This window comes from Oculina patagonica, chromosome 14 (genome assembly GCF_052425735.1).
Source record: "Oculina patagonica isolate OP01 chromosome 14, crgOcupat, whole genome shotgun sequence".
Lineage (NCBI taxonomy): Eukaryota > Metazoa > Cnidaria > Anthozoa > Scleractinia > Oculinidae > Oculina > Oculina patagonica.
Window position 1 is genome coordinate 14021243 of NC_135771.1, and position 25143 is coordinate 14046385.

Here is a 25143-nt window from a genome sequence, read left to right on the forward strand (position 1 = left end):
TAATTTAACTTTGCTTTTTTTGTATCGTGGGTCACCCCCAGCATTATTTTCTCAGCTTGCCAGTTTGTTGGTACCCACTAATACTCCTGGATGGAGATACTGGAGATACTGTGAGAGTAGTGTCTTGATTAAGAACACAACACAAAGAAACTAACTCAGTTTCAAAACTTGAAACAAAACAAAAACTTCCAAAGCCATGAGCAAAGTGATAAGTATTGTTACATTGCAAATTTCTGCTGGTTACAGAAAAATTCCCAACAACCAAAACTGTTGACAACAGCATGTGGAAAACGCCTTTCTAATTTTGGACCATCACTAACTTGTTTGTTGTGAACAGTAGTTACTTTGTTTTACCTGCAAGTTTTATTATAGAGTTTACACGAATACATGAAGTCTTGAAAAGGAAATGGATAGTTCCCCCAGTTTATTTGTTTAATCAGGTTGTAGCTTGTGTTTTTTATTAATTAATTGTTAATTATTATTAATCTCACCAACACTAAGAAGAGCAAGATGAAAGTCATCTGTCCAATCAGGCTCCTTGAGCTGAAAAATCTCAAACAATATATCCATGATTCCTTTCTACAAGTAGAAGAATACAAGTTTATCAGAGTTAGAGTAGCGTCATGTTACGATAGCCTTGCACACTCCAAGTTTAAGGGGACTGGCCATGCCAGCATCATGTTAGGGAGCTTGGTCACACAAAGCCACAACTTACAAAGGCTTGGTCACAACCAGTGTCACACAATGTTAAAGGGGCTTGGTCACACCAGTTTTTCACAATGTTAAAGGGGCTTGTCACACCAGTGTCACGCAATGTTAAAGGGGCTTGGTCACACCAGTGTCACACAATTAGATCACACCAGTGTACGCAATTTAAGGCTGATCACACCAGTGTCACACAATGTTAAAGGGGCTTGTCACACCAGTGTCACACAATTTAAAGGGGCTTGTCACACCAGTGTACACAATTTAAACCATAATTGGCGTCACACCAGGTACGATTACTTCACACTTCACAATTAGCTGTCCACCAGTTTTTCAAATTTAAGGGCGTCACACCAGTTACACAATTAAAGGGGCGTCACACCAGTTTTTGGCTGTCACACCAGTGTACGCAATTTAGGGGCTTGGTCACACCAGTGTCACACAATGTTAAAGGGGCTTGGTCACACCAGTGTCACGCAATGTTAAAGGGGCTTGGTCACACCAGTTTCTCACAATGTTAAAGGGGCTTGGTCACACCAGTGTCACGCAATGTTGAAGGGGCTTGATCACACCAGTGTCACACAATGTTAAAGGGCCTTGGTTACACCAGTTTCTCACAATGTTAAAGGGGCTTGGTCACACCAGTGTCACGCAATGTTAAAGGGGCTTGGTCACACCAGTGTCACACAATGTTAAGGAGGCTCGATGTAGTTTTTTTAGCCAAAGGGTGGTTGTAGCATAGCAATATTGACGTTTTCTTTTGTTCTCAAACAAGCTTGATTTTCTCGAAATCTAGATTGACTCTTGGTATTCATTTTTATGGCATTTTTATATGCCATCGAACGATCGGTTCGTTTTGTCTGTTTGGCCCGATCAAACAGAAAATCAAGTTTAACTTAACAAGAAATCGCCGCGTAAACACAAAAGCAAAATACTTCCGTCCAGTTAGAATGGAACACTACAATGTATAAACGAAAGAGACTAATTATATATGATGGGGTCTATTAGATTTAGTTGACAGAAATTTCTAATTCTTATAATACAAAGGGACACTGTGAGCAAGAGACCGTTTGACCTTTCTCGCAGCTTCAAAGCTTGCTCGCGCGTATCGTATGTCGTTTATCCGTGATATCACACTACAGTATAACGCAATATTTGTTGAGACAACATAGGGAAATCTAAAAAAAGTATAAAAATATAAAATAAAATATTACTTTTGTTCAATTGGGAAAATCTACGAAGAAAATGTATTATTTGCATCCTTGGTCTGTGAATTCATAACAGCTATACAATCACTAACAAGCTTCTTATGTTTAGAAAATGTAAGCTGCAGTTGGATAACAGTTTTTTCACACACAAGGTGTCAGCTACTTTTCCTCAAAATTATGTAAGACCCCTTGTGAAACGCCATCGCTTCTGCATGCATCGCGTGCCATTTATTTTATATGTTCAAGTATAGTAGATTGACTACCTGTACACAAAATTTTAGGAAAATTTGTAAGAGCGTTTTAGAGTTAATCAAGAATGAAGTTTTTGGTGTTTTCTTATAATTTCCTACAATCGGCAGTCGATATATTTTAACAAATTAAGGCAAAAAGTCTTTCGCTTTTAGTTCTTGGTCTTTTGTGGTGTAAGTATTTATATTTCAGTGAAAGTAACTGTGCTCAAATAATACGAAACAATTTTAAAGCGCCTATTTTATATTAAAATGGTGTTTTTCTGAAAATTTCATTCTTGATTTACTTGAAAACGCTCTAACAAATTTTTCTAAAATTTCGTCAACAGTTAGTCAATCTACTAAACTTTAACATATCAAAAAATAAACACCAAGAGTCAATCTAGATTTCGAGAAAATCAAGCTTGTTTGAGAACAAAAGAAAACATCAATCGTTGCTATGGTAACCTTTGTGACAAAGTGACGGGTAAAAAATTAAAATTTGGTCATATTTGATCATAATGGTGTATTTTGGCAAAAATCGAATACTGGCTTCCTAGATAATTTTAATTTTCAAAACAACCACCCTTTGGCTAAAAAAACTACATCGAGCCTCCTTAAACGGGCTTGGTCACACCAGTGTCACGTGATGTCAAAGGGGCTTGGTCACACCAGTGTCACACAATGTTAAACGGGCTTGGTCACACCAGTGTCACGTGATGTCACGCAATGTTCAAGGGGCTTGGTCACACCAGTTTCTTACAATGTTAAAGGGGCTTGGTCACACAAGTATCACACAATGTTAAAGGGGCTTGGTCACACCAGTGTCATGCAATGTTAAAGGGGCTTGGTCACACAAGTATTACACAATGTTAAAGGGGCTTGGTCACACCAGTGTCATGCCATGTTAAAGGGGCTTGGTCACACCAGTGTCACACAATGTTATAAAGGGGCTTGGTCACACCAGTGTCACACAAGGTTTAAGGGGCTTAGCCACACAAGTATCACAGTGGGTGCTTTCCAGTAAGCCAAATATTTCGGCAATTTCAATTAGAAGTCAAATGGAAAGGTCAGTTTCCATTCGGTCTGACCGGATCTTTTGGGACCACCTCTGGAGGTGGTCCACTTTGACCAGTCAGACTGAAATTTTTAAAGCGTTCCATTTTGACAAACTGATCAGTTGTCTTACTTAAGTTTGGTCGCTTCTCACAGATGCGGGGAACTGGGATTTAGCGGAAAATGTTCCATTTTACAATGGTCAGTTCCAGTTGGTCTGACCGGTCACAATTTGAAAATGGAAATAAGCAACCAGTGTTAATGGGGCTTGTCAGTTGAAAAATTCAAGTTGCAATATAGAATTCCTTACAGAAAACATTTTCCACATATAAAGCATTCTGAAGAAAAACTCTCGACTGAGAGTTTACTACAGTTGCACTTGTCTAATGTTTTCACTTTGCTTAAAAGTGACCTTTTGCATATAAACTTCTTGTGTACACTGGTTAGAAAAACCTGAGTGTGTATTTTTATTGTTTTTAATTTAATGAATTTTTTTTGCCTAGCATTCTTTTGTTTAACATTTAACAAAAGAAAGATCACCATTTAGAGTCCATTTAGTGCACTTTTGGCTATGAAATGTTTATCACAAATATCTTGTTGTTATAATGTTGTTTATTTATAATGTTACATGCAAGTTCTTACCCTAACATCTGAGTTTGGCAAACAAAAAACACCTAGCAATGACTGAACTCCTTTACCATCAGGACGACAAAGGCTGATTATACCTGCAATTGAACATGTCAGTAACAAATTTTTAAATTCAAAGGTCAGAATCATAATTCAACCTACAATCCTGGAGAAAGTTGGTTAAGACAAACACATGACAAAATTACAACTATATCAACTAAAACCATTTCACACTTCTGTCCAAAACCATCCCCCACCCCTATTTAATGTTGTTTCAGAAGATTGCCAATTGAAACTAAAGGCATGATATTTAAATATACTGGTAAACAACATTGACAAGGGGGAAGGAAAGGAGAAATGAAGCTAGCCACGGTTTACCTGAAGTAGGTTAAAAAAGAGTGTTTTGTTTCAACCACTTTGTCCAGGATTGTTGCTGAACGCCTTTCACAGGTTTGCTAATAATTATCATAAAAGGTACATGTGCGGTTTTTATATGTTCAGCCCTTACATCTTTAAATGTCTATAAATACTGAGCTCTTAGAGTAATAGAATCTAAGATATTAATTTCACACTTGAAAGAGATTTTACCTGACCAGGATCTAAAAATCGTAACTATGGCCATTTTGCTGGCTTGTAACCGAAAAGCCCTGTCTTCCCTTTAAAGAAAGAGAAATAAAATTAAATGTAAGTCCAAACACAAATAAATAAATATAATTTACTTACAATAATCACTAAAGATCTTTTTTAAAAATTTTTTATTAATTTATTTTCAATACCACTAGAAGAAGTTACACCAGGTTAGAGGTCATGATAAGTTAAAATCTCATCGCATTAGGAGTCAATTAACATTCCCTTTCTCTCAGACTCTTGTCTACTGAGCCCAGCTTGTTCCAAACTCCTCAAGTCCTAACATACTAGCATAAATTTACAAGATAACATGTGAGATGTAAATGAATCTTGACAAGGTGCTGCTGTCTGCTACTGTCAATCAAATTTACCCTGCAATCTGGGTAAACACAGTACACAGCTGATAAAAATTAATGTCAAAATAATCAAGTTACCTTAAATGTGTTTCTGGTGTGTCAGGATTGTGTCTGTAGTGGAGATCAGTAAATGGAGCTAAAATGGACTACAAATACAACAAACACATTTCAAAACTCAGAGACTCAAAGGGTAGTGTAGAATGCAATATGACCAATCAATTCACATTATTATAGTACCTTCAGTTGAGAAGATTAAGTCAAATGAGTCCACTTTTCAGTTTGAAATGCTGTTTTATGTTTTTTTATGTTGAAAGACAGATTGTGATACATTTCGATTTTGACATGAAGCAAACCACAAAAATCATGTGACAACCTACATTGGGGAGAAGGATTTCCCTTATTGAAAGCTAGTTGACAGTAGAGTGCAGAATTTTAGTCAAGGAAGTTTTTAATCATTTCAACCATTGTTTTTATGCTAATAGCTGGGATTGGCTTATAGCCAAATAAATATCCATGGTAGCTACAGTTCTTACACAATATACCTCTAATCCAACATCAGAACGGACATATAGTCTTGTTTCAGGGCTGGTCAACAGATACAGTAATGTGGCCATCAAAGATTCATTGAATTTTTGCATCTGTTGAGAAACCATCTTCTGGTTTAATATGGCTGTAGATATCTTTAATCTAACCACTCAACCAAACTTAACATGTCTTCTTCATCAAATACTTGAACAGCAAGTTATAAGGCAGTCTTCTACATAATTATCAAGGTCCCCATTTACATGGACTCAGGGTACCAGAGACAACACTGCTGAGCATTAATATGAATAAAAGGTTGTTCCTGTAGGCTGAGTCAAAGTTAACCCTGGGTGATAACAGTCAAACCCCTAGTACATGTATTATATTCAAATGCAGAGTTATCCCCAGCCTACCTGCCAAGCTGAGACAACTAACCCACCCAAGCTGTCTCGCTCCTGAAAAATGAGTTTGTGATTCTCATGTATACACTGTAAACAGTTGGAGTATGCATGGAGTACATGTATTGTAACACATGTCGAAAAAGTGAGATATTAAGCAGACAACTGTGGACACACAAACCAAAATTTTATTTATTTAGTGTTTTCAAAGCTGGTTTGAATTATCAGAATTTTTTTTACTAGTAAACGAAAAATAATTCTTGTCACAAGGTCTGAAAAATTGTAGGCAAAGCTTTCAACTGTATCACACAGTCATCAGCGATTAAAGTGAGCTCACGTTGTCACTTGAATGCAAATTGTTTAATCACGAGACAAAAGGTGGTCAAAAATGGCAGGAAGATCATAGCCACCGTCTCTGTTCAGTGTTGGGCGTTGAAGTCTGGTATGGATGGCCTTTACAGAGATGGGGGCTATGATCTTCTCGCCATTTTTGACCACCTGTTGTCACGTTATTAAACAATTTGCATTCACTGCTAATGTGAGTTCTCTAATTGCTGATGAAGACTATGCGATACAGTCAAAAGCTTTGCTACCAAATTTTTCAGACCTTGTGACAAGAATTTTTTTTGTTTATTTACAACCAAGGTCAAGATGAGTATACATAGTCAAATTTACTAATGTTTTTGTACATGTAACTCAAGGAAAACGAGGAAAGAGGTTAAGATCCTCTGTTTCTTTTATAAAAATTATCACGATAATGCTGAAAACAATTTTTTGTTTCGAGAGTTAATGGCAAAGCACAACCAGCATGCATCCTCATAGAAGTATAACAATAAATGACAAGGTTTCATCATGTATCCTTTAAATTTCTATTTTTAACACAAGTCTACACTGTAGGAGGTGAATAGTGAATATTATCATATGACCTGTACAGACCCGCGCGCAATTTCCTTGGAAAACCATATGAAAAAAAGTCCTGTATGAGGGCCGTATGCCTCGCTCTAGCAGGGCCGGAAAAAGCCGTACGGCCGCTACTGCCAAAATTGGAACCAGTTGATTCTGGACACAGCTTTGAATTCAGATGAGCAATAGTTAAGACTTTTCTAAAAAGCAAACTGATGTCCAACATGTTTATTAAAACTTAACTATCTAGAAAACAATGTAGTTTGCAGGGGCAAAAATTAAAACAAAACGTGTTTAAACTCGGCAAATGATGAAGAAATACTCCGGACAACAACAATAAAATCGAAATAAAAGCCGTATAAAAACAACATAATCGAACAAAGACGTATCCTGGTTTGTAGTCATGATAAACATTGAAGAAAAAATGCAAATGCAAAGTAAACATAAATTTCTCTTTTCTCAGGCTGCGGAAATTTTAAATCACAACAAACAAAATGCGAGTACCTTTTTGCGACTAACCTAATCAATGACACAGTTTTCCGCTTGTTTTCACGAAGCATTTTAAGCACAATTTGGACATCAACTGTAATGCAGAGCTCAACATCGTCGATGAACTAACGAATGCAAGGACTAAGCAGCAACAGCAGACGTTCATGAATCTACGACCCGTGGTAAACAAACCAATTTGAAGCCGAAGGGAAACAAAGCGAAGCAAAATCCTGAATTGCTAGTACAATCCCTTTCCAAGTCTTCATGTAGTTGATAGATTATGATCTAGTGTCCAAAATCCTTCTTGGAGGAAAATTAATTAATCCTCTCGTTCAAACCAATTCGGCAGAAGAAACGTCGCTAAGTTGTTCAATCAGGTTAAATTCAGTCTTCGCTGAGACGAGCATGACTAGCCGAAACGTTGTGCAAACTCTTTGTTGTAGTCCTTCACAAACGTTTCCTTTGAAATTTCTACTAACTGCATTCCTGTACGAGGAATTTAGTCGGATTTAAATCTCCTTGGATTGGAGCTTAACTCGGTTTGGAGCTTAACTCGGCGATTTGGTTGACAATTTTGAAGTTTTAAAACTTTGCACGCACATCGCAGTTCAAAATTAATGCACTTTACTGGCTTCCCAAACAAATTATACGAGCTACCATTGGCTTTTCAAAATGCGCGCGAAATGGGCCGCCGCGTCTGCATCCACGAAAGAAAAAACATAATAAAATGCTTATTGACTGAGTTAGGTTGGGCCAGACGGGAAAACATTTGGCTCTCGGTCAGGACGCACGGACCTCGTGCCAAATATTTTCCCGTCCGGCCCTCCCACTCAGTCAATAAGTACATAATATTCATCATTCTAAGGCCAACATGACAAGATGTCTGTGGCCACTATGGTTTCTTAAGCCCCCACCCCCCACATTTTATTGTGTTTGTAAAACTTTGTAATATTTTTGCTAATGGCTTATTTAACATTCCAGCCCGCAAGAAGAACAAACCTGTGAATCTAGGACATTTCTAATGATAGTGTTGATCCCACCACAGTATGATGCAGTTGTAATGTTCTTTATGGCTGTATATCAAAACAAATCAACAAGTAATTAGTTGTAATATCAGGCCCGTAACCAGGATTTTGCATGGGAGGGTGCGTATGAGCGCCTCCGGCGCGAAATTTTTAGTGCCACAGGCGTGATAACGTAGGAGGGGGTCTGGGGGTATCTTCCCCCAGGAAATTAAAAAAAAATAGGTTATCTGAGACAACATTTCATGCATTTTGATGACAGTTGGTAAGGAGAAAGGCAGGTTAAAATGAAGGTAACAACAATAATAATTCTGGTACATTGTTAAATTCAAATCGTATTTTTCAAAACACAACCTTGAAAACGTAATTTACAATTTATTTAGCTAACAATGACGGCAGTACATAAAAGAAAGACAGGTTCGACAATAAGGGTCAAGGTAGAATGTACCGTTGAAATTAACCTAGAATCACACAATTTTTTCCAAAATCTACCACGCAAATCTACAAATGGTGGACCTTCAACCCAAAGGACCATATTGAATGTGAATTGTCTCTTAAGTACTGTTTTATTTTAATATATGTTTTCACAATAAGCGTCCCTCCAAGGCTCGTGGGGGGGGGGTGCAGATGCACCCATTGCACCCCCCTCCCTACGGGCCTGAATATTAATATTTAATGGTTGGATTGCAATGAAAGTCAAATCTGGTTGGGAAATAATATAATTACGTTTTGGAAAGGTGAGTTGAAAATAAATAAAATGCAATGCCGACCTTTCTTTTGTAGGGCAACACACAAGTATAAGAAAAAAAGTTTTCAGGGGTGGTTGATTCGAATCATATTACAGGCAAACTAAAGGGAACACTATTTGAAGATTTCAAAACCACAACAACAATGTTCCAAAACAACAAGGATGCTCAAAAAAGTGGTTTTCTTCAAAAGACAGTTGGATGTCTACATACTGTAAATTGACTAGAAGCTTGAGGACATCATTAACAAGCATCAAGTGCAGAAAATAACAAAAAACCCTCAGTTAACAAGTAATAACAGAAGGAAAATTTTGTATTATCAAATTACCTAGTTCACAGAGGGTGGCTACACATGCTTTCCGTAGTCTGTCAGCATCATCACCCTCATCATTGCCGAGTGACACAAGTGTGGCTGCTATGGACATTGGACACAACTGAGGACTAACAGCTATCACCTGGTGGACAAGGGAAAATAATTATCCTGATATAAATACCAATGTTACACATTATCTGCTAATATAACATTCCGGGCAATTATTAGATGAACAACTGTCCATTAACATTGCAGTTATTTTGTAAGTTAATCAGCTCAAATTTTGCACTACATGACCATTTGCCTGGAAACACTCTGCCCTATTCAAGAAGAAAAGTCTATACAAGGTGTGAATGTTGTGGAGATGTAATACCTGAAAGAATTTTGCCAAATGATTTGTGCTTACATTTGGGAGAGATTTGCAACTATACAACAATAATAGTAAGAGCTGTATTTGGGAGAGACTTTGCAAGGATTCAATTTTATGGCTTCAAGTACTGTAAGGATACATTGTAGGTTATTAAAAACACTACTGTAACAGAAGAATTACTAGGACAAAATACTTCATTTTGTCTGCTTTGACTATAACCTGAAGTCAAGTTTTGTGTTGATGCAATCATTGAACTGTTTTTGTTACATTGACGAAAACCACCATTAGTTACCAACAGACCTTTCGAATGAATCTTAATGCTTGAACACGCTCCACCTCATATGCATGAACCATATCCATAGATCTACAACATAAAACATTCCGTACATGGAAAAAATTTATTCTCATGTAAAGGTTATTTGCTTTCAGTTTAACTTAACATAACAAAGAAACAAACATGGCCTAGAATCAATGACTGACACTGAAAAGTTTGGCCAAAATGGCAATCTGCCTATTCACAGGCTTCAACTATTTGTTCCAGCCTGGAAAAAAATGTCAAATTTATTCTTTCCAGGTAAAGCCTACTGTAAGCAGACTCCTTTTGGGAACAGCAATTGTCCACTAAGGAGAGGTGTTTGCTAACATTTGGAGATTAAAAATGAAGCGTTTGTTTGGCTAGAATAATGATGAAGAGTTCGCCTACAAAAGGTGTCCATCAGCAGTGATTCGATTGTACAATTTTCAAATTAAACTTTTTCCAGACTATGGAAAATGTACCATCTTACAAACTCTGTATTTACCCTCAGTTGTACGCTCCACATTGAGAAAGTTCAACAGACCCGCCCACTCTCTCTTTTACTCTAAAATCTGTGGGATGGACGCAAAAATAGCAAGCAATCAAGTCATTCAATCAAGTGAGTCACAAGCAAAAAGAGGGACTTTCTTTTTGCTGGGATTAGCAGCCATGCAACTCGTGGCCTAACCACTTGCTTCTCAAATATTACCGCACTTGATCAAGCTTGCTATTCTTGCATTCATCCCATGGATTTTTTAGCAAAAGAGAGTCCGCTCCCAGTGTTGATCATAACTCATTATTGACCACTGATTTTATGCAGGTAATAAACAAACCATTTTACCTGACAATGAAGATGTCAATCCTGAAGTCCAGCATTTTAGAAAGTGTTTTTTCATCAGAAAAAAGATGACGAAAGGCCCTTAATCCTGCTGCTCTCAACTCCTTTGCTGTTGAAACTAGTGGCAGCATTAAGCTACAAAATGCAAAAGGAAAATAGAAACAAATGAAGCTAAATTGTTCTATATGTTATCCTGCAATGCATTTTAACAAAGTTGTTAATTAAAAAAGAAAAAGTTTGGTAAAAAATGGAAAATGGAATTAGAAGCAAGCACACTGTAGAACAAAACTCTGAACATGCCATTAATATAATGATAAAATACAAAACAAGCTCTATGATTAGGGGCGTCTAGAATGTGAATATAATACAGACAGAAATCCTGTAAGTAGGGTTGGTGCACTTTTTCAGGCCAAAAATTCAAGGACTTTCCAGGACCCTTCTTGGAAATTTCAAGGACTTTTTTTATGAAATTTACCCCAAACCAAGCAAAATGTTTGTGTTAAAACCTGCCTTTTTGGTAAACAGATAGTGCAGAACATGACCAGTATTTTTATAGTGACCTTTTAACCAGAGTGTTCATTAGGCATCAGAGATCAGAGCATTCTCCTGCTAAAAGTAGAATTACATGTACACTTAACAAAAGGAGGACTTAACAGCAGATTAAGAAGATTGATATCTCAACCATGAGCACTTAATTTTTTTTATTTTTGTTGGACAGGACAGGAGGATTATTGTGTTAAAAAGCTTCTGCTATTGAAATAAATTTTTCCAGAAGAAATGTTGTGGATGAATTTGGCTGCGCATCTATTGTTGGAGTTAACGTGGTAAAAAAATACTTAACAGTTTATCAATAATGTTATGTACCATTTAATGATGTCTTCTAGAGAGTAACCAAAGTTGGCATTCTCACCCACATTTTGAATTAACTGTTGAAAAAAAATTGATAAGTATGCATCAAATTTGAGTTACATGTACAATGTAAGTAGTTTATAAACAATCAATGTTCTTTGCCTGTAGTATCATCTCTTCTTACTGACCAGTAAACAATAGGAGTATACCTAATGCAATAACAATAACAACAACAAACAAGACACAAAACAGGGTTGGAAATTAGCATTCGCCCACTCGCCCAGGCGAGTGTGAAAACTGTCGGGCGAGTACAAATCACGGATTACTCCCACCTGGCTAAAAGCCTGCATAGCAGGACCTCTGCAACTCCCACTAACTGTGTTTACTTAACATAATATAACTGTACACATTTGTAAAATATACCTTTGTGAAGTTGTTAATGTAGCCCATTCGTTTTGATGTTGACATCATTTCTTTGGTGGTGATTTGGTTCAAAAGGTCTTTCATGTTGTCAGCAGGATCTGCAAAAATAAACGGTATTAGGTACACTCCATGACAGTGAAACAAATACTGTAAAATACACTCACAGCAGAGTAGTCCACACTGCTAGAGCTTATCCCAATTTCTGTAGCACGAAGCAACTACATTCAACAGTATTTCAATCTACTTTCCCTGGATTTTGTTAATTAATATCACCACTTAGTTGACAAAAGTCTGTGTCATGCCAAGTGACTCATATCATCAGAGCTTATTTCCGGTTTCAGTAGTATTGATATAAGCAAGTAGGAGTATTTCTACTCTTCCCTGGATAGGATGCTAGTCCATCACAGGGTTACCCAAGCATTTATTTGCCAGTACACATTCAAAAACACCTGGCAAGTCTCCTGCATCTTCAGCATTATTGTCAGCGTTGGATGTTGAAGAACCCACACACCAATCGTAAAGAGTAGGGCCAGGTGTTGTGGTCTGTCCTATTCACAAGTATCCTTGGGTTGGGTGGTGGGATACATGGTATTGGACGAATAGCGACTGCCACAGGCACCTGATATGCTGCTATTCACTCTTACCTTGTGACTCTAATTGCATTGCATTGTATTGCATTATTGTTTACCCATGTGTTGACATGAGTAAATTATGTGAAGCCCTTTGATAACATTCCAAGTGGACATTTATACTACACTATCACACAACAATCTAAGCAAAGAGACACTCTTGAATTCTACCAAACCATTATCTCACAAGTAATGTATTTAACTTGAAATTTTCATGATATTGTGTGTTCACTTGGCGGCAGCACTTCGATGACGTTTAATTTAGTTTGGTCACTGAACAATACCTAAGAGAGTGGCTTATGTCATATCTGACAAAATAATCTGAATCGAGCAAATGTTCGGTTTTCCATCATTTTATTATCACGGGGATAAATGCCTGGGTAAATGCGTCAATTGATCCAGCCATCTAAAGTTTTCCTGAATTTTTCCATTTCCAACGGTACGCTTCTAGTTACATTTCTAATAGTAGCATGTATTCCTTCTAATTTTAGAGCACAAGTACGTTTTCCGAACTAAATCGAACGCTTCATTTTGATTTGGTTCGATTCGGTTCAGTAATCGAACTCAAAAAAATTGCTGTCCGATTTCGTTCGACAATCGAACAAAATCGCATTTAATTGTTCGATAGATTCCGATTTCGTTCGATTGAGTTTGATAAAAAATTTGTTCGATTTTCGTTCGGTGTGATACGCCGGGATAATATCAGGACAACTCGGATTAATATTAATCGGATTAATATTAATCCTAATGATTATTATAATCCAGTAATAGATTATTATAATCTAGTAATAGATTATTATAATCCTGGTAATAGATTATTATAATCTATTACTGAGGTTTGAGCCGTGCCTTAATCCATTAGGATTAATATTAATGTAAGATTAATATTAATCGGATTAATATTAATCTTAATAATAAATCTCAAGAACTCAATCCTAGTCCAAAGCTTCCGAAGATTGGACCCACGCGTACTTTGTGCGCCCTTGCAAGTCGACCGGAATCTCCCCTACTCCACTTTAATTTGCATCTTCAAGCACTAAGCTAGGAATAGATACGCAGCTTGATGTAAACATACTTTATTGTTTGAAACAGCTGAAATAGTTTTTTCGTGAACTTGACATCATATACAATATGCTTACCATGTCAGTTCACAGATAATATTTTCATCAACAAAAGGCGCCAAGAGAGGGGAGAAATTCTTGTTCATAGTTGCCATTGTGATATGCCGACTCCGAACCTCGAAACAGTTGGTGTGTTTGGGATTGTCGCTTTTTCTTCGCAGCTGGTAACGATTCCCTGTCGTTAGGTCTCATTTTTGTAAAAGAACATGCCCACGACACGGATTCGCTGACCCAGAGGCGCTTGATCCTTTTCTTTTACTTCTAGGGTCAACAACATCGTCTAATCCGTAGCTTTAGCATATTCAAAAGTGATCGTCATGTGACGGATGTGATTAGTGACTTATGTTCGTCAGACCTGTGTTGTAAGTCTGCAGTGTGTTTGTCATATACATTTGTCATATACTATCTGTCAGATAGTCAAATAGACATATCTGTTATCCGAACATTCACGGAATTTTATCGGGATTATAATAGAGATTAATATTAATCCGGATTATAATATTAATAATAATCTAATCCTTCCAATTTTTTGCCGTGCCTTAATCTATTACTGGATTATAATAATATATTACTGGATTATAATAATCTATTACTGGATTATAATAATCTATTACTGGATTATAATAATCTATTACTGGATTATAATAATCCTATTATAATCTATTATTATTATAATCCACGGATTAATATTAATCCGAGTTGTCCTGTAATATGCAAGTGGATTTCTCATCTTAACAGCAGGGTGCGTGTAAACAAATTTCCAGGCACTGTTGAAAGGTTTGGTTTCTGTAATAGACTGTTAATTTCTCGATGCAGGTTAATCAACAGCTTTACTTTATTAAGAACTGTATTAATTGGCGACTAAGTTCAAACTCTTTCACGAACAATAAAAAACACGCCGATATTTGTAAAAGTATTCTATAAAACCTGGGGATAACACCCTGGTAAATGATCAACCATTCTCGAACACAAACCATGCGCCAGTACAAACACACAGCTGACATGTATTGATACATTTGGCTGGCTTGGTCGATTTAGGCTTATGTTCAAACACAAATTAGCATAACATGAACTTGTCAAACATTTCCAACCGCTTTGACTTTATAAACTTTTTATTGGCTAACAACTTACCTCGACTGAGATCCAGCGGGTTTGGTTCGTCGAGGTTTTCGTACCTCCCGCCTGTAAGAAATGACAAGCAAATTAGCTTGCTGTACATCAAACTTGCTAGGTAGCATTGTAAAGGCCTTACCCGGGCCTGAAAAATTCCTCCTCATGTTAAAATCGACGCCAAATCGCCACTACTGTGGCTCTCCTCGGAGGCCGTGTTGGATGGTGTTTTCCTCGACAGCGCATGTGCAGTGGAAAGCGCCTGTATTTTGACAGCGGTAACTACCCATCATTATACAAACTAAAAACAGAATCACAAGCAAAAATATACATCGACGATATTGTACAATTTGGTGTTGTATTTCTCTTTATAATGGATCCCATGGAAGAAAATCTTTTCATAGAAGAACATATGAAATTAACATTTGGTGTTATGAACGATTTGCGAAAGAGGAAAGAATTGTGCGACGTCGTTCTTCGCGTTGGAGAGCTGGAGATTCACGCGCACAAAGTCGTTCTAGCCTCGTTCAGTCCATATTTTTATGCCATGTTTACAAATGACGTTGTGGAAAGTCGCCAAAAAAGCATTACATTGAAGTCGATGGATCCAAGAAGCGTGGAACTTTTGATCGAATTTGCTTACACGGCACAGATAAAGATCACTGAAGAAAATGTACAATATGTATTACCTGTGGCGTGTATATTACAAATCTGCCAAGTCAGAAAGGCTTGTTGCGACTTTTTACAATCACAACTTGATCCCTCCAACTGTATTGGTATAAAAGACTTTGCGGAGATTTATGGTTGCGTTGAATTGACCAAAGCAGCTGAAAAGTTTATGTTTCGTCATTTTTTGGAAGTGTCTGAATGTGAGGAGTTTGAAAACTTGTCCAAGGATAGATTGATTGATTTTATTAGGCGTGATGAACTTTTTGTCAAGTCGGAAGATGAGGTGAGGTTTGGATGCAAGAGAGTCTCATCCTTGATCGAATCTGATTGGTTATCTGCAGGCCTATTATCAAACAAGTGTTTATATGAAATCCATTTGCATGGTCAGATGGAATACGAGGTCTACCAAGAACCAGTAAACCAGTCTCCTACTGAGAGTATAAAATATTATTACCCACTGATTAATTTCTGTGCTCATTGGACAAAACGCATCACATGGTACAAAATGGGGCAACGGGTATCAGGCAACATACCCCGTCCAATTGGATATCTGTCGCCCGATTTTATAGACAAGTACAAAAGAAACGAAAAAAGACATCTTTTCGGGTCTAACTTTTTAATCAAATCACTATTCACAGAGTTACATAAACTGGTGGTTTTCTCCTTTTTACCAGCGTTAACGCGCATTGTAGAAATTAATTGGAGGGTTATAAAATAAATAAACCCCTTTCTGGCTTGCTGGTATATTGAAGGATAATGCCCTTGGCTGATAGAATGTCCTCAAAATATTTTCACAGTTGCCCTAGAAGCTTCGCTTCTCATCCAACTGTTCATTTTTGAACAATCTTTCTGCCTCGGGCATTACCCTCCAATATACCAGCCGCCTGAAGGGGTTTATTTACTAAGATATATTAAACAAAACTTCCATTTGGCACAAACACATTCACAGACCTACTCTGAGAAGGGAACAGTTTTATAAGGGAAAGTGAAAAATGAGTATGTATGATTCATTGTGGCATTATGTACAATCTTTATGAAAATGGATTAGATTGCATAGACACAGTTGTAGAACACAAATCATGTACAGACAACCTTCGCATTGCAGACACCCTGCTATTACAGACACTCACTATTACAGTCACATAAAAAGACTTTTGCTGCGTAGCACTCAATTGTTACAATAAGTGTTCTTGGAGTGCAAAGATAGTTTTTTAAAAAACAGACGTTTCGGGGAAACCCCTTCCATCAGTGTAAATGTGATGTCTTAAAAGGAATGCTTGATCGTATGTTAAATGTCTTGCGTGTGCGTCGTTTAAAAATAAACAGAGCGCGAGATTGCGCGCGCGCTCAGTGCATATGACAAAACATCAACCACGCGAACTGAGTTGTGCACCCGAAAGGACACCACACCTGCACTACGACCGGAGTCATTTACGCCATCACACAACACGACGCGCACGCAAGACATTTAACGTACGATCAAGCGTTCCTTTTAAGACATCACATTTACACTGATGAAGGGGTTTCCCCGAAACGTCTGTTTTTTAAAAAAACTATCATCGCACTCCAAGAACACTTATTGAACATTCACTATTACAGACACTCGGTCTTACGGGCAAAATCCAGATCCCCTGCAAAAGCTTCAAATGGTGAAACAAGAGGTGTTTAAAAGAGGGTGGTTAAGTGAAGTTGGACCCTCTTTTACTTAAAAAGAGAAAATGGGTTTGAGTAAAGATGGCTGGATAGAGGTGGCAAAGGCAAAATATTTTCAACCCCTTCAACATTATTCTTTCAAGCAAAAAGTGGGGGTAGTGGAGACCTGGAGCCCCTCGGGCCCTCCCACTGATACTCTAGAGAGATCAATCTATATCCCAGTCTCTGATTGTCTCCTATTGTTTTCTGTCACATGCAAGGTTCTGGCAGCCCTGTTAAGATGGGTGACATATAATCTGAAGGAGAGAACACAAGAACTAAAGGATCTCCTGAGTTATATACGGGTACCTTTTGTTTCCAATTCATACCTCAAGTCACTCATCCAGTGTTGTGAACAAGGGCTGAGGTCAGAGTTCAAACAAGTATTGATTGAAGCCTTCTCAGTAAGTAACTTTTAGACTATAAATAATTATTATACAGAGTTATCTTGGCAGTGTCTTACATCTGCAAGCAATTGAGCCTTCCTATTTCCACCGACACAGCATACATGTAAGATTTAATTTCAGCAAAGAGTTGGTAGTCCAGTGTGCTACTAATGGCAAATCTTTCAAGAGAGGGAAACTTTAAAACATGGAGGTAACCTATAAAATAACTTCTGTCAATAAATAAATTTATTTCTCACACACCACTGGTAGCCATGCCAGGCCGACTGCCACCTGACCTTTATCACAAACTCTACAAAACCATACATGTACATTCTGCATCATAGGGAAAATTACACAATGGCAAAGCTAACAAAAGATACAGTACCAACTAAAAAATCTTTGGGTGGGTGGGTGGGAAAAGGTCAGTGATGGCGGACGCAACAAAAATGACTTCCCGCCAAATGTCACATGATCCTTTTCCAGGTCCCAGCGGTGTGTGAGAAAAACATTTTCCACTCATTTCGTTTCCCTCAGCCAGTGGAAAATAACACTCTAATTGATATATGTTAAACTAATTAAATAAAAAGTGTATTTTAAAATATTTTAATTTGTTGACAGGAGACAAAGAGGGTCTCCACCCTCAGTACAATTCATAAGAGATGCCCTCCTGGCCCTACTGTGATGTTTTTTGCCGGGGGGTACCTCAGGAGATCTCTTGATGTTCTGGAGTGTTTTGATCCTGTATCCCTTAAATGGACAATTCTCTCTCCACTGTCTGTCCCTAAGAGTGGATTAGGAGCCGCTTATGTTGGTAAGTGATTGGTTTTATTAATAATTTTCCACAATTTAGTTTTTAGACATGTTAATCTTTACATTGATACATTTTGTAAATTATCCTTGGAGATGATGTTTAAGAGTGTTGAACTTTGGATTAAACAGCCTTTTGCAAAGAAATCTTGCAGAGGGTTATGCTGGTAACAAAAATTCTTGCAAATACTAATGCTGAAAAAAGTTCTTGCTCAGAAAAATTGCCCAACCTCCCCCCTCCCCCCTCAAAAAATTATAGTCCCTCCCTAACTGCATTATGGCACAGTGTACTTAGTACTGACAGCACTGTATGGTCTGGGATAATATAAAATGGTTAGAAAGCTGACAATTGATCTCATATGTGTAAATTTATCAAGGGGAATTTTTTTGCTTACATGTATGTCAACATCTTATGTCACCCTAAACCTTCAATTAACAACACTCCTGTAAGCTTGGTTCCTTCAGGGTATTGGACTGCATTGCTAATGAGTTTGATGCCAAGCAGTCTAATTATCTGTTGAATTCAATAGACAATATCACTGGCTTTTTACCATGTTCACAGATAACATGCTGTTTATTATTGGTGGACGCAATAACACCTCATCTGGGAATATTGACACTGCCTCTGTAGATAGATATGATCCTCTGCGAGATGAATGGAAGCCAGTTAAACCCCTCAGTGTCCCACGGAACAGGTTAGGGGTGGCAACCATTGATGGTTGTATTTATGCAATTGGTGGTGGAAATGGCAACACTTTTCACACATCAGTGGAACGATATGATCCCAAGCAGGATGAATGGACAACAGTTATGCCACTCAACTATCCAAGAATAGGTCAGTATTAAAAGTGCAGCAATATAACATTCCCTAGATGACTTACAGTAAAGAATGTGTAGGGTAAATCGTAGGGGTGAACAGTCCAGAATGTCAGGTGGGTCGCATGGGCCTACGCTGCCAACTAGTGTAGTTGTAGTAATCATTTTGAGAATTCATAGCAACAAAAGTATAAAATAACTTTGTTGTCAAAAAACATTCTGGCATTCTTTTTCTATCCATCCACTTTGTTCCTTGCAATGTTGAGTGACTTTAGGCCAGCCCATACATTCAGTTCATGTACTTTTCAATCTTTCACACAGCACATAATTATTGGACAGATGGAAAATGCTTCTGTCAGATTGAATTTTCTGAGAATTCTGAGTTTGAATCACTACTTGACTGGGTGTCTTGTGGTTTTACGTAATATACATTATTGTACTTGTGGCGGAAAATAGTAATGGTTGTGCATCCTAGGTCTCCCTGAACTACATGATCCCAGACTCACAACAGTACAGTTAAATCCCGATAACTCGAACCCTCAATAACTCAAACCTCCCACTAAGATCCGGTTCAAAAGTCGAACTTTTCATGACCCGAACTTAATACCTATTTGGGTTGACCCAAATAACTAAGTTCGGCCAGTTGATTCAAACCTTGAACTGTTCATGTGCCGAACTCATTCTGCAAACAGAGGCAAACAATGACTTCTCTAGTTGCATGCTTAATGCAACGAATAAGAACACTGTTTAAATGAAACGCAAGCAGCAGTTTTTGAAGTACAGTCGCCAGGTTTCAGTTAAATTTCTTCAGTATCGATCAATTCGGTAAATTTAACTGTTATCTTTAGCTTATAGTCTTGTTTTTGTTTCCTTTTATTAAGAAGATATATTTAAAAGCAAAAGTTGAAACAGGATGCAAATGCAATCCGATAATACTGAGTTTGGACGTTGAAAAGCATGCAATCTTGATTATTTAGCGATCCAGAGCATTTCGTCGCGCCAAATGTTATGGATGACCACTTTCATGACAGCTCACTCGCCAATCACAAACCTTCTTATATTTACAAATGTATTAGCATAATTTATGCATTAGGTTCGGTACATGAAAAATTCAACGTTTGAATCGGAGAGCTCCACAGTCGATCTGACCGAATGGCCATGTCGAACTTAATTCTTGGGTCGACCCAAACTTAATTGAATCAAACGTCAATCTCTTCATGTACTTAATTGCGGCTATTAGGTTCGGTACAGAAGTTCAACGTTTGAACTGGGGCTAACTCGAACCTCTAGCCCCTGATAACTTGAACCTTTTTTCAATTTTCCTTGAAGGTTCAAGTTATTGGGATTCAACATGCGTACAGTATTACTCCTTAAGTAAGTCAAATTATCATCAACTTGATTTGTGCAGGTGTAGCTGTTGCAGTACTTGGTAGAAAGCTTTATGCAGCTGGAGGTTTTGATGGAAGAAACAGACTCAGAAGGTTGGTGAACTCTCCAGTAAAATTCAAGTGAGGTGCAGTTTGTACTATTGGTCTTCATTTACAGGGCCAGTAATTTTTCGAACATGAGCAAAGGGCTATTAATATCACCAAGGAGTCCAAAAGTGTGACCGTACTCTTAATTTTTTTCACATAAATATTTTCGGTGCAGATTTAAATATCCAATCAAAGGTCAACTGCAACTATCTTCAGCTTTTGATTGGGTAATGACTACACAAAAGAATGTGAATTCATTAAAGTGTTCACATTTTAAGGCTCCTTGGTTTAATAATTATGGTTTAAAGTAATAAGTTTCTTCAAGCTGAGGTAAGTCTTCACATGCTGACACCTATAACTTCAATATCTGTAGCATGAAACAACAGATAGTGACTAGAAGTGTTTGTTACTCCCCTCTGGATGAAACTCAGAATGGATTCTTGACGAAAATTTTGAAAAAACCCTAAATCAGACAAATTTGGGCATGGCTCAAGCTTTTTTTGGACCCCCTAAAGATACCAAAATACTGAAAATAGAATTTATATTTTGTATATTTATTTGGGTGCAACCCTAAATGAGACTTTAACGGCTAAAAAATATTGCCATCGTGCCTGGAACACCCTAAGGGAGACTAAAATCCAAAATATACACCCCTTAAGCAAACGACGAGCATCCCTGCCCCTTTCATATGGGAGACCCACCCCTCCCCCTCCCCTTGGGATAAGTAATTACTTGGAAAAGAAACTTGATCTCATGTTTTCCAATACTGTGGCGGTTTTTATGTACAACTGATGGCTCCTTATCTGAATTTCATTCTAGTGTTGAATGTTACGACGTGGATACTGATCTGTGGAAGTTGGTATCTCCGCTTGTTGAGCATCGCAGTGGTGCAGGAGCCGCGTCATTAAACAACTATGTTTACACCATTGGTGGATATAATGGTGACACACAACTGAACAGTGTTGAACGATATCATCCAGCTTCTGACACTTGGACAGTTATTTCACCTCTTATACACAGGAGAAGTGCTCTCAGTGCAACTGTTCTCTGTGGTAAACTTTACGTGGTCGGGGGTTATGACGGAGAGGGATTTTTGAACACTCTTGAGGAGTACATTCCTGAAGAGGATCGCTGGAAGTTGGTTAGCAGTATGAATTTAGGGAGGAGTGGAGCTGGGATTGCAGTGGGCTGGAAACCAGCTATGTGATCAATGGCAATGATCTCTTCAAAAGAGTTCTTCAAGATATTTACTGCATATTATACCAAGCCATTGGCTCGTTTGCAGACAGAGATTACGTGCTACATCCTATCATGCTTTTTTTTGAGAAAACATTTCAAATACTCTTGCTTTGTGTTCATCAGGGTAAGAAAAACAAGAAATTAATAGTTAAATTAAAACATAAAGAACCATCAACCGTTATTTGTCGTCTGAGTACATTTTTTTTGTTTTGTTCTGTTTTTGCATGTTGAGCATCCCTGAAAAGGATAATAACAAAATAATAACAAAACATAGCATAATATATGTAGTAATAATTACTAAGAAAAACTATGTAAAGCAATTTTTGTCCAACGCCTAAGCAAAATGGACATAATTTTCATCTCTATTAATTATTCATCAAGCTGAAAATTTACTATCCTTTAGTAATCAAAATTAATTAATATTTACAGCAAATCATCGAATTTAAATTTGTTATGGGCATATGAATGATCGTATTTATTAGTTTTTAAAAGCAAAGAAAGTAACTTAAATTGCCTTTCATTTTACTAAGATCAGCTGAGGAATCAGCTTCCAACGCCTGCGCCAAATCACACTCTTTTTTTATAAGAATACTGTTTTTCCGACCCAGGCTGAATATTCTTATTTTTTTCCGATTTTAGGCTGGAAATATTGTTATAAAGATTAGATAATACTGCTTGACATTTCTGTGCATGAATTGGGTGTTTGGTGCCCAGATCTGTATAGTGTTGCATTGTGCAATTGTACCATTGCTTTTCGTTGCAGCCAGCAAGATCAATATTCTTAAAAATTCGCAAATTTCAGCCTCGATATTCTTATAAACTAGATTCTTATAAAAAAAAGGAGTGTAGCCTGTCCCAGGCTCACAGTAGTCGAGGGAGACTAGCCTGCATGGCCGGCATTTGAAGGGGAGGGAGAAGGGAAATTCAAGCACCAAGCGCAAGTGAGGGAGAGCGCGAAGCGCAATCGTTTAATAATGATCGCACTCGAACTTCCCTTCTCCTTCCCCTTCGGACACCGGCCACGCAGGCTAGTATACAACTTACGCCCCGGTGCATACCAAAATAGCATGCGCATCGCAATTATGTGATTCTCAACATGTAGTAGTAAGGTTATCAAACGAGAATCAAGTGTGACTCTTGTTGACCCAAGCCGAAAAAGTGCAGAATCAACTTTATTTGTGTTTTCTTAGTTTGTTGTATATATCTGAAATGAAAACAATAAGTGACTCTAAGACTCATGTTACCAGTACATTGTCTTTTTAGTGCAGAATGCGCTATTGTGATTGTTTGTTTGGGCTGTCGCCCGCTAAACCCCTAAAGCGCTATAATGTAAACTTTGATAGTCAATTAATTAACTGATATCAATTCCAGTGGAGGGGGTGGGGATGGGGAGCACCTGACCGTACACCTCAGTTAAAACGCGGAGCATATCTACCTTACTTTAATATGAAGATTTCAAAGGTATATATTTGTTTCAGAAAACCTTTTGTTCTCCTTGTGGTGTTATTCTTTCGTCAGCAAAGTACTTTGAGCCAAACGCATGTGCAAAATAGACTACAGGAACATTGCGTGTATCGCGTGTTTGCGGTAGGATTCCTGCAGTCTCCGTGGCGCCAATTATTTAAATTCGATTGTGAAACTTTCACAGCAAAAGAGATGTTTTTTGATTTGATTTGCTGTTTACTTTTCGAGAAACGTCTTTCCAGCAGTAAAACGGCAACTTATGTATCAGTCAATTCCAAAACCGCCCATGCCCCCAGTCAGGCTAGGGCTACTCCACTGAAAGACTAGAGTCAGGATAGGACTACTCCACTGAAAGACTAGAGTCAGGCTAGGACTACTCCACTGAAAGACTAGAGTCAGGCTAGGGCTACTCCACTGAAAGACTAGAGTCAGGCTAGGGCTACTCCACTGAAAGACTAGAGTCAGGCTAGGGCTACTCCACTGAAAGACTAGAGGCAGGCTAGGGCTACTCCACTGAAAGACTAGAGTCAGGCTAGGGCTACTCCACTGAAAGACTAGAGTCAGGCTAGGGCTACTCCACTGAAAGACTAGAGGCAGGCTAGGGCTACTCCACTGAAAGACTAGAGTCAGGCTAGGGCTACTCCACTGAAAGACTAGAGTCAGGCTAGGGCTACTCCACTGAAAGATTAGAGTCAGGCTAGGGCTACTCCACTGAAAGACTAGAGGCAGGCTTGGGCTACTCCACTGAAAGACTAGAGTCAGGCTAGGGCTACTCCACTGAAAGACTAGAGTCAGGCTAGGGCTACTCCTGTCAGCCTAGGGCTACTCCACTGAAAGACTAGAGTCAGCCTAGGGCTACTCCACTGAAAGACTAGAGGCAGGCTAGGGCTACTCCACTGAAAGACTAGAGTCAGCCTAGGGCTACTCCACTGAAAGACTAGAGTCAGGCTAGGGCTACTCCACTGAAAGACTATCTAGAGTCAGGCTAGGGCTACTCCACTGAAAGACTAGAGCCAGGCTTGGGCTACTCCACTGAAAGACTAGAGTCAGGCTTGGGCTACTCCACTGAAAGACTAGAGTCAGGCTAGGGCTACTCCACTGAAAGACTAGAGTCAGGCTAGGGCTACTCCACTGAAAGACTAGAGTCAGCCTAGGGCTACTCCACTGAAAGACTAGAGGCAGGCTAGGGCTACTCCACTGAAAGACTAGAGTCAGGCTAGGGCTACTCCACTGAAAGACTAGAGTCAGGCTAGGGCTACTCCACTGAAAGACTAGAGTCAGGCTAGGGCTACTCCACTGAAAGACTAGAGTCAGGCTAGGGCTACTCCACTGAAAGACTAGAGGCAGGCTAGGGCTACTCCACTGAAAGACTAGAGTCAGGCTAGGGCTACTCCACTGAAAGACTAGAGTCAGGCTAGGGCTACTCCACTGAAAGACTAGAGTCAGGCTAGGGCTACTCCACTGAAAGACCAGAGTCAGGCTAGGGCTACTCCACTGAAAGACTAGAGGCAGGCTTGGGCTACTCCACTGAAAGACTAGAGTCAGGCTAGGGCTACTCCACTGAAAGACTAGAGTCAGGCTAGGGCTACTCCTGTCAGCCTAGGGCTACTCCACTGAAAGACTAGAGTCAGCCTAGGGCTACTCCACTGAAAGACTAGAGGCAGGCTAGGGCTACTCCACTGAAAGACTAGAGTCAGCCTAGGGCTACTCCACTGAAAGACTAGAGTCAGGCTAGGGCTACTCCACTGAAAGACTCTAGAG

The 25143-nt window shown here is 38.5% G+C and overlaps 2 protein-coding genes across 3 annotated transcripts in view; one reads left to right on the forward strand and one right to left on the reverse strand.

Moving 5' to 3' along the window:
* The window catches only part of LOC144637972 (rapamycin-insensitive companion of mTOR-like), a 42243-nt gene extending 27173 nt beyond the window's left edge, over positions 1 to 15070 (reverse strand). For both annotated transcript variants that reach the window (XM_078497063.1, XM_078497062.1), the window contains exons 1-13: positions 14977 to 15070; positions 14856 to 14906; positions 11975 to 12072; positions 11567 to 11628; positions 10706 to 10837; positions 9870 to 9933; positions 9215 to 9341; positions 8118 to 8191; positions 5349 to 5444; positions 4885 to 4952; positions 4412 to 4479; positions 3839 to 3921; positions 492 to 579 (exon numbers count right to left, since the gene is read on the reverse strand). In XM_078497063.1, the coding sequence (XP_078353189.1) occupies positions 492 to 579; positions 3839 to 3921; positions 4412 to 4479; positions 4885 to 4952; positions 5349 to 5444; positions 8118 to 8191; positions 9215 to 9341; positions 9870 to 9933; positions 10706 to 10837; positions 11567 to 11628; positions 11975 to 12072; positions 14856 to 14906; positions 14977 to 15001 (1036 nt within the window). In that variant the 5' untranslated portion in view covers positions 15002 to 15070. The remainder of the gene's footprint in view (positions 1 to 491; positions 580 to 3838; positions 3922 to 4411; positions 4480 to 4884; positions 4953 to 5348; positions 5445 to 8117; positions 8192 to 9214; positions 9342 to 9869; positions 9934 to 10705; positions 10838 to 11566; positions 11629 to 11974; positions 12073 to 14855; positions 14907 to 14976) is intronic.
* Positions 15071 to 15142: 72 nt separating this feature from the next.
* LOC144637711 (kelch-like ECH-associated protein 1) lies at positions 15143 to 23783 on the forward strand. Its single transcript, XM_078496780.1, has 6 exons — positions 15143 to 15786; positions 17417 to 17599; positions 18200 to 18392; positions 18951 to 19223; positions 20613 to 20685; positions 21499 to 23783. The coding sequence occupies exons 1-6, from the start codon at positions 15208 to 15210 to the stop codon at positions 21884 to 21886; spliced, it is 1689 nt and encodes a 562-aa protein (XP_078352906.1). The 5' UTR covers positions 15143 to 15207; the 3' UTR covers positions 21887 to 23783.
* The last annotated feature ends 1360 nt before the right edge of the window (positions 23784 to 25143 follow it).

What these genes read in the sequence shown, in the direction of transcription:
- LOC144637711 (XM_078496780.1), top strand. Translation starts at nt 15,208, where the DNA reads ATGGATCCCATGGAAGAAAATCTTTTCATAGAAGAACATATGAAATTA. An exon ending in TTGTCAAGTCGGAAGATGAG is followed by an intron (nt 15,787 to 17,416) that starts GTGAGGTTTGGA and finishes GTCACATGCAAG; the next exon opens with GTTCTGGCAGCCCTGTTAAG. An exon ending in TATTGATTGAAGCCTTCTCA is followed by an intron (nt 17,600 to 18,199) that starts GTAAGTAACTTT and finishes ATTTGTTGACAG; the next exon opens with GAGACAAAGAGGGTCTCCAC.